The following is a 13,159-nucleotide window of genomic DNA, read 5'->3' on the forward strand; positions in this document are numbered from 1 at the left end:
GGGGCGCAAGGTGGAAGTTTCGCCTAGGGCACGAAACTTCCTTGCCCTGGGTAATTGATATGATCATCAGATAGTAGATGTAGATACTGCTTGAAAGTCCTCTGCCCTAGTACTTGAATATTTTTGGCCTGTTCTTTGAACAGCTCAGGTTTAGAAAAGTCTTAAACCAAAAAAAATCCTGCTGCAACAAGCACTGTAAACATGGTAACCTGTTTCATTCCAGTTTTACAAAATCCTTAGTCTGACAGATAGAGCTTGCATATTTATAAACCCTTGTTCAGGAAAGTTGATGGTATTTACTATGAAAATGTGCAATTGCATGAAAACATTGAAATGTAAGAAAGCTCTCTGAATGGAACAGCTGTATTTTTTGAGAGAGACCTGAATTGAAGCCTATGCCCCAAACCATGTCTCTGAGTAACTGTTACCTTCGCTGATGTTTTGGCTAAAATGTCCTGTAGCTCCATGATTTTCTGTACAAGTCCATGGAAGTCATTACAAGTTGGGCAGGCTGGAATTACAAACACTACATTTGTTACATTTGTCAAATTGTATATACAATAGGTTCAATCTATACAAGTCACAGCTGAGAACCAATATATTGGAGCTCAAGGTTTTAAAAGAGCTTGCAGGACAAAAATGAAGCAAGAAGCACACCTTTGATTCTATGGTGTAAGAACTAATAGACTTACTGCGATTAAGATCTGGGCACTGAGAAATAAATCCTTGAGGCATGACAAGTAGTTGCACATCTTGCATTATGCCCTGTGTGCAAGTGGGGATAGAAAAGAAAGAAGAGCGGGCATTATTTTTACCTGTCAAAATAATATTCCACAGCAACGTTCACCACATAAAACATTAGAGCTCACAAAGAAAAACTGCATGAAAAAACCACTGTTAATGAATACAATAGTTCTTATTTGCACCCACTGTGGTGATGGGAGAGCAAAGAGTAAGTAAAATAGATAACTGTCCATGTACACACATACTGAACCATTTTTAAAGGCATACGATTAAATGTCAAGATGTAATTAAATGACAAGAGTCTGGTTGTTTTGAATTCATTGTTATTTTTAGTTACCCATTGAAGAAAAGCTTGAAAATGACCTTTAAAGCAACTTAAAAATTTATTTCCAGTTTCAGGGTCTTTGAAACACTGTTTTAAATAAAATGCAAATGTTCACTGAACTACTGTTGTCAAACAGAAGTGAAGATTAAAGAAACTTGAGTCATGAAAAACAGATTCAGACAGGCATTTCATGATTTTGATATGGATCTTTTCATATAGCATACCTAATTCAGAGAAGCAACATATCTATTACACAGCTACAGAGGAGCATCTTGACAATTTAGGGGAACAGGACGTTTAGCATGAAATTCAAATATACCAGCTGGAAATGACCTGTTTCACCCAGAAGGACAGATCACATGTTTACAGGCAGAATTCACACACATCCTTAGTCATTAAGATATAATTAGCAGCCACTTTGCTGCTCTCCTAAAGCAAAGGCCAAACGCAATTTAGAAATGAACCATCCTATCACACACATTGCAGATATCCCTTTCATCTACCCTTCCTTCCATGCCTTACACTGATCTTCAAAACTCATTCTTAAAAGAAATGCAATGAACTGGCAATGAATTACAACAGGATTTATAGCGCTATGAAGAAAAGGTATCAAAACCTGTGGGCTCAATCCTAATTAAAGGCCAAATCCCACACTGATTCAGCGGGAGCATGTTTAGGTTCAAAACCAAATAAAACCCTAGACCAGGATCTTCACAAGTGATCCATGATTTTGGGGGCCTCATTTTTCGGCTATCCAATGTGAGACTGATTTTCAGAAAGTGCTCGGCATACACCTTCAGAAAACCAAGCCCTTAGGCACCCAAACCCACTAGTCATTTATTAAAATCTTGGGCTACAAGTCTGAAGAGATTTACAGTCCACAATGCTATGTTCAATATTTTTGTTTTCAGTTTAACCATTTGTAATATCATATATTGAACAATCAATAAAATCAACATATTTTGGATGGATTGGTGCTATTATTCCTTGCTGAATTTCATTTAATTTGGCTTTTCTCAGTAAAGAAAAAATCTCATGGTATTTTGACTGATCTAGACTTCCTTGACAAACAACTAAAATAAACCAAAAGGCAACTACAAATGGTGTCTTTCATTTTACACCTTGATGTGTGTGCATGTTCCATCACAGTCCGAGACATTTCAGAAAATGGATGAGTATCATGTAAAGGCTTGAAAAGAAATAAATACATGATAATCTAAAAACTGTATTAGTCATAAGCAGAAAATACAGAACATGAAGTGAGTTTTGGAGCAGTATAAGCAATTTTGGAAGGGCTCACTCACCCTTGGAGCAACCCCTTGAGTCAGTGCGAGCTGTTGCCACTATCTTTGGCTCCAGCACCTCCTGCTGGCCAGCTGCCTCTGGCCCCAGGTCTTGTGGCTCAGCCCTCTGGCCAAGACAGCTAAATTCAGACCCCTTCTTGGTATCATAAACAAGCCCTCACAAAATCCAAAGAAAACTGAATAGTTCTCCTACCCTCTTTGGCTATTGTGGTCTTTTCTTCTCTACTTACAAATCCTATCTCAAGGCTTCCCTCGCAGAAGCCTACATTGCCCCATCATGTGCTGTCCCCAATCTCTCTGTGTACGTAACCTAACCCTGGGCTTCGCTCAGTCAGAGAGACCGGTCTTCTCTGCTGTCTCTCCCCGCAAGTAGCTCTTTCAGTCTACTTATTACGAATTAGCTCCATCCCCCCTCAGGTCAGGAGCCAATTAGCTCCTCTCCTCCCCAAGTGCAAACCCTGACTAATTGGGTGCTTTTGCCAGCCTTGCAAGTGATGGGATTAAGCCCCATTACACACATCTCTCAAGGTAGTGCCCATCAGGACTCTCTCTCCCCATCACTGTATGGGGCCCAGGGGTGGCTCTATGTTTTTTGCCGCCCCAAGCACGGCAGTCAGGCAGCCTTCGGCGGCATGCCTGCGGGCGGTCCATGGTCACGCGGGTTCAGCGACGTTTCTGCAGGTGATCTGCCCGTCCCACGGCTTCGGCGTACCCGCCGCCGAATTGCTGCCGAAACCGCAGGACCGGTGGACCTCCCGCAGGCACGCCGCCGAAGGCCGCCTGACTGCCGCCCTCACAGCAACCGGCAGCCCGCCCCCCGCATCTTGCCGCCCCAGGCACGCGCTTGCTGTGCTGGTGCCTGGAGCCGCCCCTGACGGGGCCCTGCAGTTGCTTCCTCTAACTAGTACTCAGATAAACAAACAATTTTTATAATCTAGCATGTCTTCAGAATGTCCCTTCCAGTATTCTCTATCTTGGAGTGTAACTGCAGAGCCTCTTTTGCAGCAGTTAATCTCTCTTGAAGTTCCCAGATCTGTTTACTCTCCATGGACAGTCCGGCCTCTTGTGATTGCCCTTTGGGTGCCGGGTCAGGGTCCAAGATTGAGGCAGCTTCTCCTGTCTCCTCATTCAGAGCATCCATTCCCCATGAACCCACCCAATCCAATTTCTTTTCTGCAGGGGCCTGTTCTTGGCTTTTAGAGGTTGGGGCACCCTTTCCACATATTTCCATGGTTCTCAGCGCAGCCAGCTCCCATTTGTGTTGCTGCCAACAATTCTTTTCATATGCCAGCTCTAGTCTTGTCCAAATCTGTTATTGCTCTTGTTATGTGGCCTTCTCTATTATTTTCTGTCATTATGGTTGCCAATTTTGTTTAGATGTAATCCTGGAGGTTTCAATCACATGACAAGCTTGAATTAAAGATAAATCTTTAATTCCTGGAGACTCTAGGACAATCCTGGAGCATTGGCAACCCTATCTGTCATGAGGTCTTCACCTCCTCCAGCTCTTGGTTTGCCTTGTGCAATTGTGTTTCTAGGGCCTCTAGCTGGCTTGGCGTCTCTTGTTCAAATCTCTCAACTACATTTCCCCAGTCCTTTGAGTACTCGGCCCTGTCTCTAGGCCACCCGGTCCTGTGTCCAGATGAGAGTTGCCTTATGGTTAATTTGTTCATGTGATATCCTTTCTTAGGGATAGGGATAGGGCTGGGAAATTAGGCCAGTGTCTCCCTACAATTATGGGCAAGGAGAGGTTTCTTAATATACCAACTCTCAGCTTGTACCTCTGTTTTTGCAGTTGGGAGTCTACTCCCTCAAACCAGCGTCCAACCGTACCTGGAGTCAATCAGTCCTCTCATTTCACATCTAGACACATTAGCAGTTCTGGTAAGCTGGAGCATGCCCTCTACTGAGGGAACATGCCAAATCGTAGACTTTCCTATAGTAACAATCCAAATAGCCACACTCCATGAAAGGATAGTCCTTTCTTTTGTGACCTGGTTGACCACACCCGAAACACACCACCATATTCTCCTGACAGATTCCTGGGTGCTTGATGATGACTGAGGTCCCACTCCCTCTTCTGGTTTCTTAGGTACCAGATTGCCTAAGAACTTCTCTCCACATATGTCTCCCTTGCCATCTCAAAATCAGGGTTCTCTGTTACCCTGCTTTCCTTGGAATAGTCCCCTTGAACTAACCCCTTGTTTGGGTGGTTCAGTATTATCTGCTTCCATGTAGGCCTCTGCTCTCTCAATGGCCTCATCAGTAGAAGTCAAAATCTCCAGACCCAACTTTGGGCTCTGGCAGACAAGATCCTTAGAAATTGTTCTAATGTTACACCACCTTGTCTAAAGAGAGTATGTCAGGGTGTAACCATCATGTGGCCAGGCCCCGTAAACACTGTGCTGCCACTCTAGGGCATATCCTCTGGGGAAAGGCTCTATCCTAAACCAGTGTTGGTATGTTTCCGGGGTCAGCCCCAGCCAAAATGGCTTCTTTCACAATTCTGTCGGACCGACTCGTCAGACAAAGCTCGGTAGGTCACTTGAGCTTCTCCCGAAAGGAATGAGGACAATCAAGCTGCCCAAAAGGATTTGGCCCACCCTGCTGCAGTTGCTACCCTCTCAAAAGTGCTCAAGAAGGCCTCTGGGTTGTTACCTGGGCCCAATTTTGTGAGGCTGGGAACTGGTCTGGCAGAACTTTCTTCTCCTGAAACTACCCAGGGCCCTGGGATCCACTTCTCTAGGCACTGCAGGAAACATTCTTGCTGAGCCTGTTGAGCCTCTTGCTGTTGTCATTTCCCTTATAATAGACACAACAAGAGAGCATGTGTCTGCTCCTGTTGCACTGCCAGCATGCGGAAAAGCTCCTCCACATTCCCCAACAGGGGGAAAAAAGGCCTTCGTCTGTCCATCTGCTCCCCACTTTTAAGGTAGTTGGTATCTCCCTCCTTTCTCATAAGGTGGGTGTCTCCACAACTCCAAGTCTGGTACCAATATGTGGCAGGGCTCACTCACCCTCAGCACACACCCTTGAATCAGTGCAGGGTGTTGCCACTCTCTTCGGCTCCAGAGCCTCCTGTCGGCCACCTGCCTCAATCCCCAGGTTTTCTGTGGCTCAGCCTCTGGCCAGGTCACCTAAGTTCAGACCACTTCCAGGGTATCATAAAAAAATCCAAATGAAACTGAGTAGTTCTCCTACCATCTTGAGCTATTGTAGTCTTTTCTACTCTATTTACAAATCTTAGCTCAAGGTTTCCCTTGCAGGAGCCTACACTGTCCCTGTAGTGTGCAGTCCCCGTTCTCTCTGTCTGTGTACTTTAACCCTGGGCTTCTCCCAGCCAGAGAGACCCGTCTTCTCTGCTGTCTCTCCCCCAAATTGAGCTCCTTCCATCTACCTATTACAGCATAGTTCCGCCCCCTCTGGCTGGGAGCCAGTTACGACTCGCCCCTCCAAGTGCAAAGCAAGACCAATTGGGTGCCTTCACTAGCCTTGCAGGGTTGTGGGTTAAGTCCCATCACAGTAATCTTTAATTATTTTTAAATGATTTTGTTTACTTAAGTCAAGAATGCCACTTTTCAGTGGACTCTGCCCTCTATGGACTTGGTCACCTCTCAGCCATTTAACAAGGAGATTGGCATTTAATATAGAGAAGGAAAAATATACTGAATTTAAAAAACAGATACAGGGCTCAGTTTTCAAAATGGAGTGCCTGATGGGACATCCATTCCATATCTCAAACCCACTTGGGATTTAAATCCACACTTAGGCATGGAAAACGTGTGTTTACACATCTAATGCTGATTTCAGCACCAAAGGCAGGACTTGCATTGAAAATTAAAATCATAGTGTTTTATCCAAGATTTAAAAATTAGCAAGGCAGATTCAGCCAGGACACAGTGCCCAGGATCCAAAGTACTCTAGCCTTCAGGGCCTCAAGTACCAGAACATCCTTGTGGAGACAGGGCTGCCAGGTGTCTGAAACTTCTGTTCTGCATGGGACCCCCCCCAGCCAACCCCCGAAATGGGTGAGGTCAAACCATGGACAGGGAGTGTGGCCAAGGAGTCATCGAATATGAATTAAGCATGACCATAAATCTTAACATTTTCTAGTCCAAATGCAAAAACTTACTTCTTCAACCTTGCTTTCCCATATAGCAACATGTAATAATATAGTCATTGTAAAGTTAAAATGCAAAATAAAACACCTGTAACTATTCTCCCGGGGGAAGAAACTTTGTTCTCTTTACTGATGTTAATCACCTTGTTAATTTCTAACCCTGGAAGATGCTCAGAGGTGTAATTTAAGAACCTAAACACAATAGAAGGATAATGGCATTGAGGACCATGTATTGTATTGGAGAAGATAGCTCTTTCCTCTGGTGAAAATATTCTGTGACAAAAAACATACATCTAACTGTGCAACAGGCAATACAATCCCTATTCTGTTGTCTCCAAGGAGCCCCTTTCACCTTAGTCATCGATCATGCCCCTCTTAAATGGCTAACTGGCTCTCTAGCTTTATTTATTCACAGTATATCATAATTTGGCAGCAGCCCAACTGAACACAGATTTCTTTGCTCATGGAGATTGTGGCTCCTGACACACATGCAGTGGATCTCACTTTGGTGTAAGGAAGTGTGTGACAGGATGCATGATGGTTGTGGTAACTTATTTTCAACTCTAACTAATAAAGATTGGCTCCTGATGACAATTCCTTGCTGATCACAGCAGTTGCATTCCAGATGAGTAACCCCACCAGCTGATTCAGCACACGGTCCAGGCATCCTCCTCTGTGGAACCTTTTACAGACTCCTGGTAGCAAGATAAACCTTACTTGTCTCAGGCAAACCCCTGGGAGGAAGTTGGTGGAGTGAGGATCCTCTCACCTCCCATGAGGGTGAATCCCTCTGGAGCACAACGGCCAGCATTGGTGCTGGAGGATGAAATTTGCCTGCCCCTATGACTAGGAGTATGTTCTGCTTAAGGGAACTGGACTAACAGCATCCTCACATGATAAAGCCTTTATGTACCACAGTATTTAAAATATTTCCACTGCTTCAGATATGGAGGAAACACTTGCCATTTTTACCTACGTTCAGTCTTTTCCTCTCAGGGAAAGCCTACCTTAAAATAACCATGTGCGTTATTCCTCTGTCCCAACCAAAATGCTGTACCCAAAGGTAAATCCATGTAGGGCTTTTCCACAACCCTTTCATAAATTCTGTTAAGAAACAATAGAAGAAATAAACCTCAAATGGTTATCATTTCATTTATTACTGAGCAGGAATGCTCCAGACTACTACTTATTAATATGAAATATCACTCTTCACTTACCTATTACAGTCCACATGTAAAATCAAGTGTGAGGCACTGATTGCTAAGGAAAGCCTGTGCCACTTATCATCTGCCAAAATGTACGGAAACACTTCTGTGTGTGAGCGATGGCCGCCTGAACGGTAATGCAACCTGATTTCATTTCGATGTCCACTGCTCTCCAGTTCCAAGTACCTACACCAAAAACGCAGCATTGAGTCATTAAGCATTCATATCAGTACAGGAGAATGCAACACTGCATATAATGTGGTGGCTGATTATCATATATGAATGATTAACAAGAGGAAGAAACCAAGAGAAAGAGGCCCTCAGTCAGAGTGAAAATAGAGACTCTGCAATGTTGGTCTTGTATTTTCCTTTTAAATAACCCTTTTAGGAGCAAAATGCAGCCTTCATGCAAGTGTGTCAGATCTCAAGCTAATAAGAAGAATTCCACTAGCATCATCAAATTAGATCTCTTCTGTTGCTCTTTAAACACCAATGTGTTCCTTAACATAGTACCATCTTTCTATTATTAAAATAATCTAATTCAGAACCACACAAAATCCAGCACACTATCCTCAGATAGTGGGCAGAGTATCCTGGAGATATACAGGCACACTAAATACAATGACGACAACACCAAGTGCTGTGAGTGGAACTACCCATCATCAGGACTACTGGGGTAGTAATAAGCAAGCAAGAACTGAGGCTGGATATTGCCTTCTTGCTTTAGGATATACTGTGACATCCCTTTGCATTATTCATAATCACAGTTTTTGCCAAAGAACTGGAGGTGAAGAAATGCTAGGCCCTTCTGAACTCACATATGCTTGGTACAAAACAGCATTATATGTATACCAAAGTTGGGTGAATTTGAGCACAGACAAGCTGGAGATGCAGCTGTAGGTGGATTTAAAAGCTCCTCATGGTCCAACCCATACCAGGATAGACAGAGTTACTCCCTGCCTATCCTGAGAAGTAGGCCTCTTCTAGTACGCAAGAAACTGCCTGACAAATCATCCTGGGAAGGGCAGGGCTTGCTCACTCCTTGCTCAGGTCCTATGAAGCCCCTTATTGCTACACCCTGCAAAAGGGAGCTAAGGGTGGAATGATGGTGACGGTGGGAAGGGGCAATCAAAGTCTGAAAAGAGGTTCTGTGTATGCTGTACCACCAACACATGTGTTTTATGCAGCTGTGTGGGAGTCAAGTATATATTTCATTTCCAAGCCAGAAGTAACTGATCTTAACCAACCCAGACAAATATCCATTACCAAACCTATGCAAATGTACGACCCCTTTAATACCTGCTGCAGATCCACATCTACTGGCTGGTACAGACCACGCCACTAGCAGTAGGAGTAAGAGAAGGCCCAGGAAAACCTAAACTCATCCATCAGTATTGCCTGCCCCACGCATTCAAAAATCACAAGCCAGGTTTAAAAATTGGTTTAAACATAATGAGATTTTTTTAAAGAATAAAATTTGCAATTAATTTGTTTTCTGGGTTTTGAATCTTTACAGTTCACATTTTCAAGCTTTTCTCTGAAGCCATGAGACCTAGAAACTTTTTTTTTTTAAACAAAATCTGGGATTCTCCAATAACCACATAAATCCAGGAGCTGTTGCTTTAAGGAAAAAAAAACACTAAATATCATGAGAGTTGCAAGAAGATGACAAGAGCTGGCAATCTCCCTTTTTTTCTGTACAAGATTGATGGAATGGTTGTGGTTTGATACCATGTGTGTGGTTCTGTTTGTTTGCTTGTTTTGTTCTAATAAGACAAGTGTTTTTCTAAAGTACAGGAAGGATAAGGAATTTAGTTTGCAAGGTGGGTGAGAGGAGACAAGATAAGTGAGTGAAAATAATCTTTTACGACCCCTGCTTCAAGGGAGGGGCTCAAATCACATCGCTCCTTTCTTTTAGCTTTTATAATCGTTAAATGTGCCCTGCAATGGCATCAAAACAGTTATCTTTCGCAAAACTGGCAAAAGTCATGTTCCCCTTCCTCCCCATAAAGAGTATTTCAGCATGTTCTAATCTCTGCATTAACAAAGCAGTGAACTGACATCAGCAATCAAATTTACAATCTACAATAATTTACTTCCTTGTGGCCCAACAATCATTTTTGCATTGGCAAGAAACGTAAACTAACTGAAGGCTCGGCTGCAAAGAAAACGGGCAATAGTGACAGGGCATCAGTCAACTTAACAACCTCCTTCATAACTCATGCTTAAAGGATAAAAATAAGGTCACTCCTGATCAAACGAAGAGGTTGAACATATTGTACAGCTCTTTCAGCAACTGATCATAGATCTAAACCTGAGCGAGAGAGATAGGAATATGTTAAAAGATCATCTCTTAGAATAGATAAGCGTCTGATCCTGCTCCCTTGGAAGTCGATGGGAAAACTTCCTTCCATGGAAGGATGAGCAGGCCAAGTGCATAGGAACTTTAAAAAAAATGAAAAAATAAGTATATTAGTTGTAAAATAAACAACCATTTTGCTGTTTGGTGTATTGAGGACTACACTGGAATTGCAAGCTATCACTTTATACTGCACCCTGTCTATACTGCATCCTCCTTATGGCGGTGAGTAGAATACATACACAGCATGCCACCCAAGCACGGGTATAAATAGCAGCGTAGACAGTGAGGCACTGCTTAGGCAAGTAGAATAGACATGCCACAACCTTAGGGTATGTACCCTGCACATCTCTCTACATGCCCAAGCAGTGCCTCCCCTGTCTACACTGCTAAAATTGCTGCCTCCTTGCTGCTGGAGCCTTTCCCCGCTGCCAGAGACTTAAACTGCCATATACATGCTACATACCGCAATGTGGTCACAGCCTGCTTTTCACTGTGGCATGTACCCACTTACTCTACATGGTGCTGCCAGTGGTGTGAGGTGTACAGGTACCTTAAGAGTGAGAGGGTTTCTTGGCCCTGCTTGCAGGCTAGGGGGCTCTGTAAGGAAATATGCAATCTGGGCCTAGCGTCAGTGTGGAAAGGGCCAGCTTAAAGCAAGGTTGTGCCATAGAGCCTTAGGGGGCAACATGTTTTCTCTTTCTCGGTTTTTGGGTTCTGGTGTGTTATCATTCTGAATTCTAAGAAATAAAGTAGCTTTATATTGCAATTGCCAGTAACAGTATTTATGTTTTTTAATCCAATTTCTTTGTGTGTATGCTGTGAACATAACACTTACATAGATGGGCTAGAAGAGGGTTTGCTGGGGAATATTTGGGTCTTGGAACTTACGTGAAATTTTTGGCAAGTGATGGAGTCTGGCAGAGAAAAGAAGGAAACATGGGGTCAGCTCACAGCATTAAAGCAAGAACTTTTGATAGGATAAACCATGAGGTTGGAATTTGGATGTGCAGCCTTCTGGATAAAACATGAACTGCAGTTCAGGACTCCTGGTTCTATTTCCAATTCTGTCACTGATTCACTGTGTGAACTATAGGTAAACTCTCTGTTTACTAATCCATAACAAGAGCAAACCACTATTTATCTGCCTCACAGCAGGGCCTAATTAGTGTTTTTAAAAGCTCTTGGTGATTGTTAAACAAAAAGTATGCTGCTGTATCTAAATGTAGACGATTATCAGTTTCCACCATCTTGCTGTTATTTTTCATGACTACAAAAATAATAAAGGCCCAAGCAAAGTCTTCCAGTGAGTAAACACTGACCAGTAATGACAATATAACTTTAAAAACTCAGTTTATAATCCAGCTGGAAACAAACATGCTATCAGCAAGGGTAAAAACCAGCCGTACAAACGATTATTAATTTACGAGGGTGAGTCATGGCACCCAACATGAGGGCGGGGAGTCACTGTCCTCCATCTTGTCATTATCACACAGTTTATCTTAAAAGTTCAAAAATTAAAAAAAAATAAGCACCATTGAGAGAATAATAGTTTATTGCTCACAAACAATGTATAGAGGCATCAGGGAAACACAGTGACAGAAGCAGCTGAAACAGCACCACCTTAAGCATGAACTAATGTTATGAAACTGAGACACAGGGGAGGGATTGGGGCGTTAATCATTTTATCTCATATCAGATTCACCACAGAGTGGGCTAGATCCTCAGCTGGTCTAAGCTGACTTAACTCCATTGAATTCAATAGACCTATGCTGATCTACATCAGCTGAGGTTCTCTAAAGTATATAAGGGATAGAATGTCCTCAAGATCAGGCGCATCATTTCAGAAAAAATTCAGGGGGCCTGGAAGCGGGGGTCAGTTGTGTCAGCATAAAGAACACCATATGTGATTATATTATATCCTGCAAAGTTGGGGTGGGGGGACTGTAAGACATAATGGAGCATACAGCTCTATGAAAAGTCAGGGGGGCAAGAGCATACCAAGGTGGTGGGGGAGGGGACTGCCCTCCCTTTAACCCATAGAAAATGATGCCCTACTCAAGATGGGCAAATATAATTAGTGATGGAAATGTAAGGCCAAATTTTGCACAGAAAGAAACCACAGTAACTTCTGTTAACTTCAGAGTGGGCACATGTGAATAAGTGACGGCAGATTTGGGCTGTGATTCTCACAGATGCTCTCCCACGCCTATAGAAAAGTAAACTAAACCTCAGCAAATCAACTTGGATAACAGGTAACACAGTGACAAAACTATTCTAAATGTCTCTGCTGTGCTAAGGAGTTCTAAATGTGTAGGGGAGGAAAATGACTGCTGGTAAGGGGGTATACATTTCCATTCTGTGAGCCAGCTGTTCTCCAAGGCAGATTTACTTCCAGGGAGAGCAGGAGGTGGTTTGTACTCCTGGCCTCTCCCAAGGATTCTGCTGAAGGAAGGCTCCATAGGAGCCTCATCAGCTGAACCAGTGCATCCCTTTTCCTGCACCCACAGCCCAGATTCATAGATTCTAAGGCCTAAATCAGTGGATCTCAAACTTTTGTATTGGTGACTCCTTTCACACAACAAGCCTCTGAGTGTGACCCCCCCCCCTTATAAATTAAAAACACTTTTTTTATATATAACACTATTATAAATGCTGGAGTCGAAGCAGGTTTTGGGGGTGTAGTCTGATAGCTCGTGACCCCCTATGTAATAACCTTGTGACCCCCTGAGGGGTCACAACCCCCAGTTTGAGAACCCCTGGCCTAAAGGGACCATTGTCATCATCTGGTCTGACCTCTTGTATAGCACAGGCCATAGAACTGCCCTAAATAATTCCTAGAGTAGATCTTTTAGAAAAAACATTCAATCTTGGTTTTAAAATTGTCAGCAATGGAGAATCCACCACAACCCATTGTTCCAATGATTAATTACCCTCACCATTAACAATTTACACCTTATTTCCAATCTGAATTTGTTTAGCTTCAACTTGCAGCCATTAGATTTTGTTATACCTTTCTCTGCTAGATTGAGGAGTCCATTACTAAATATTTGTTCCCCATGTAGGTACTTAGGTTATATCTACACTGCAATGTAAGCCCAG

At 43.1% G+C, this 13,159-nt stretch overlaps 1 protein-coding gene across 1 annotated transcript in view; it reads right to left on the minus strand.

Annotated features, from left to right (window-relative positions):
* The window catches only part of NELL2 (neural EGFL like 2), a 230,977-nt gene that overhangs the window by 165,298 nt on the left and 52,520 nt on the right, over nt 1–13,159 (minus strand). The window contains exons 4-7 of the mRNA XM_026648958.1: nt 7,711–7,884; nt 7,501–7,597; nt 693–765; nt 429–511 (exon numbers count right to left, since the gene is read on the minus strand). Coding sequence (XP_026504743.1) covers nt 429–511; nt 693–765; nt 7,501–7,597; nt 7,711–7,884 — 427 coding nt within the window. The remainder of the gene's footprint in view (nt 1–428; nt 512–692; nt 766–7,500; nt 7,598–7,710; nt 7,885–13,159) is intronic.

The sequence above is a fragment of the Terrapene carolina genome, unplaced genomic scaffold, assembly GCF_002925995.2.
Source record: "Terrapene carolina triunguis isolate 2854851 unplaced genomic scaffold, T_m_triunguis-2.0 Scaffold68, whole genome shotgun sequence".
Taxonomy (NCBI): domain Eukaryota; kingdom Metazoa; phylum Chordata; order Testudines; family Emydidae; genus Terrapene; species Terrapene triunguis.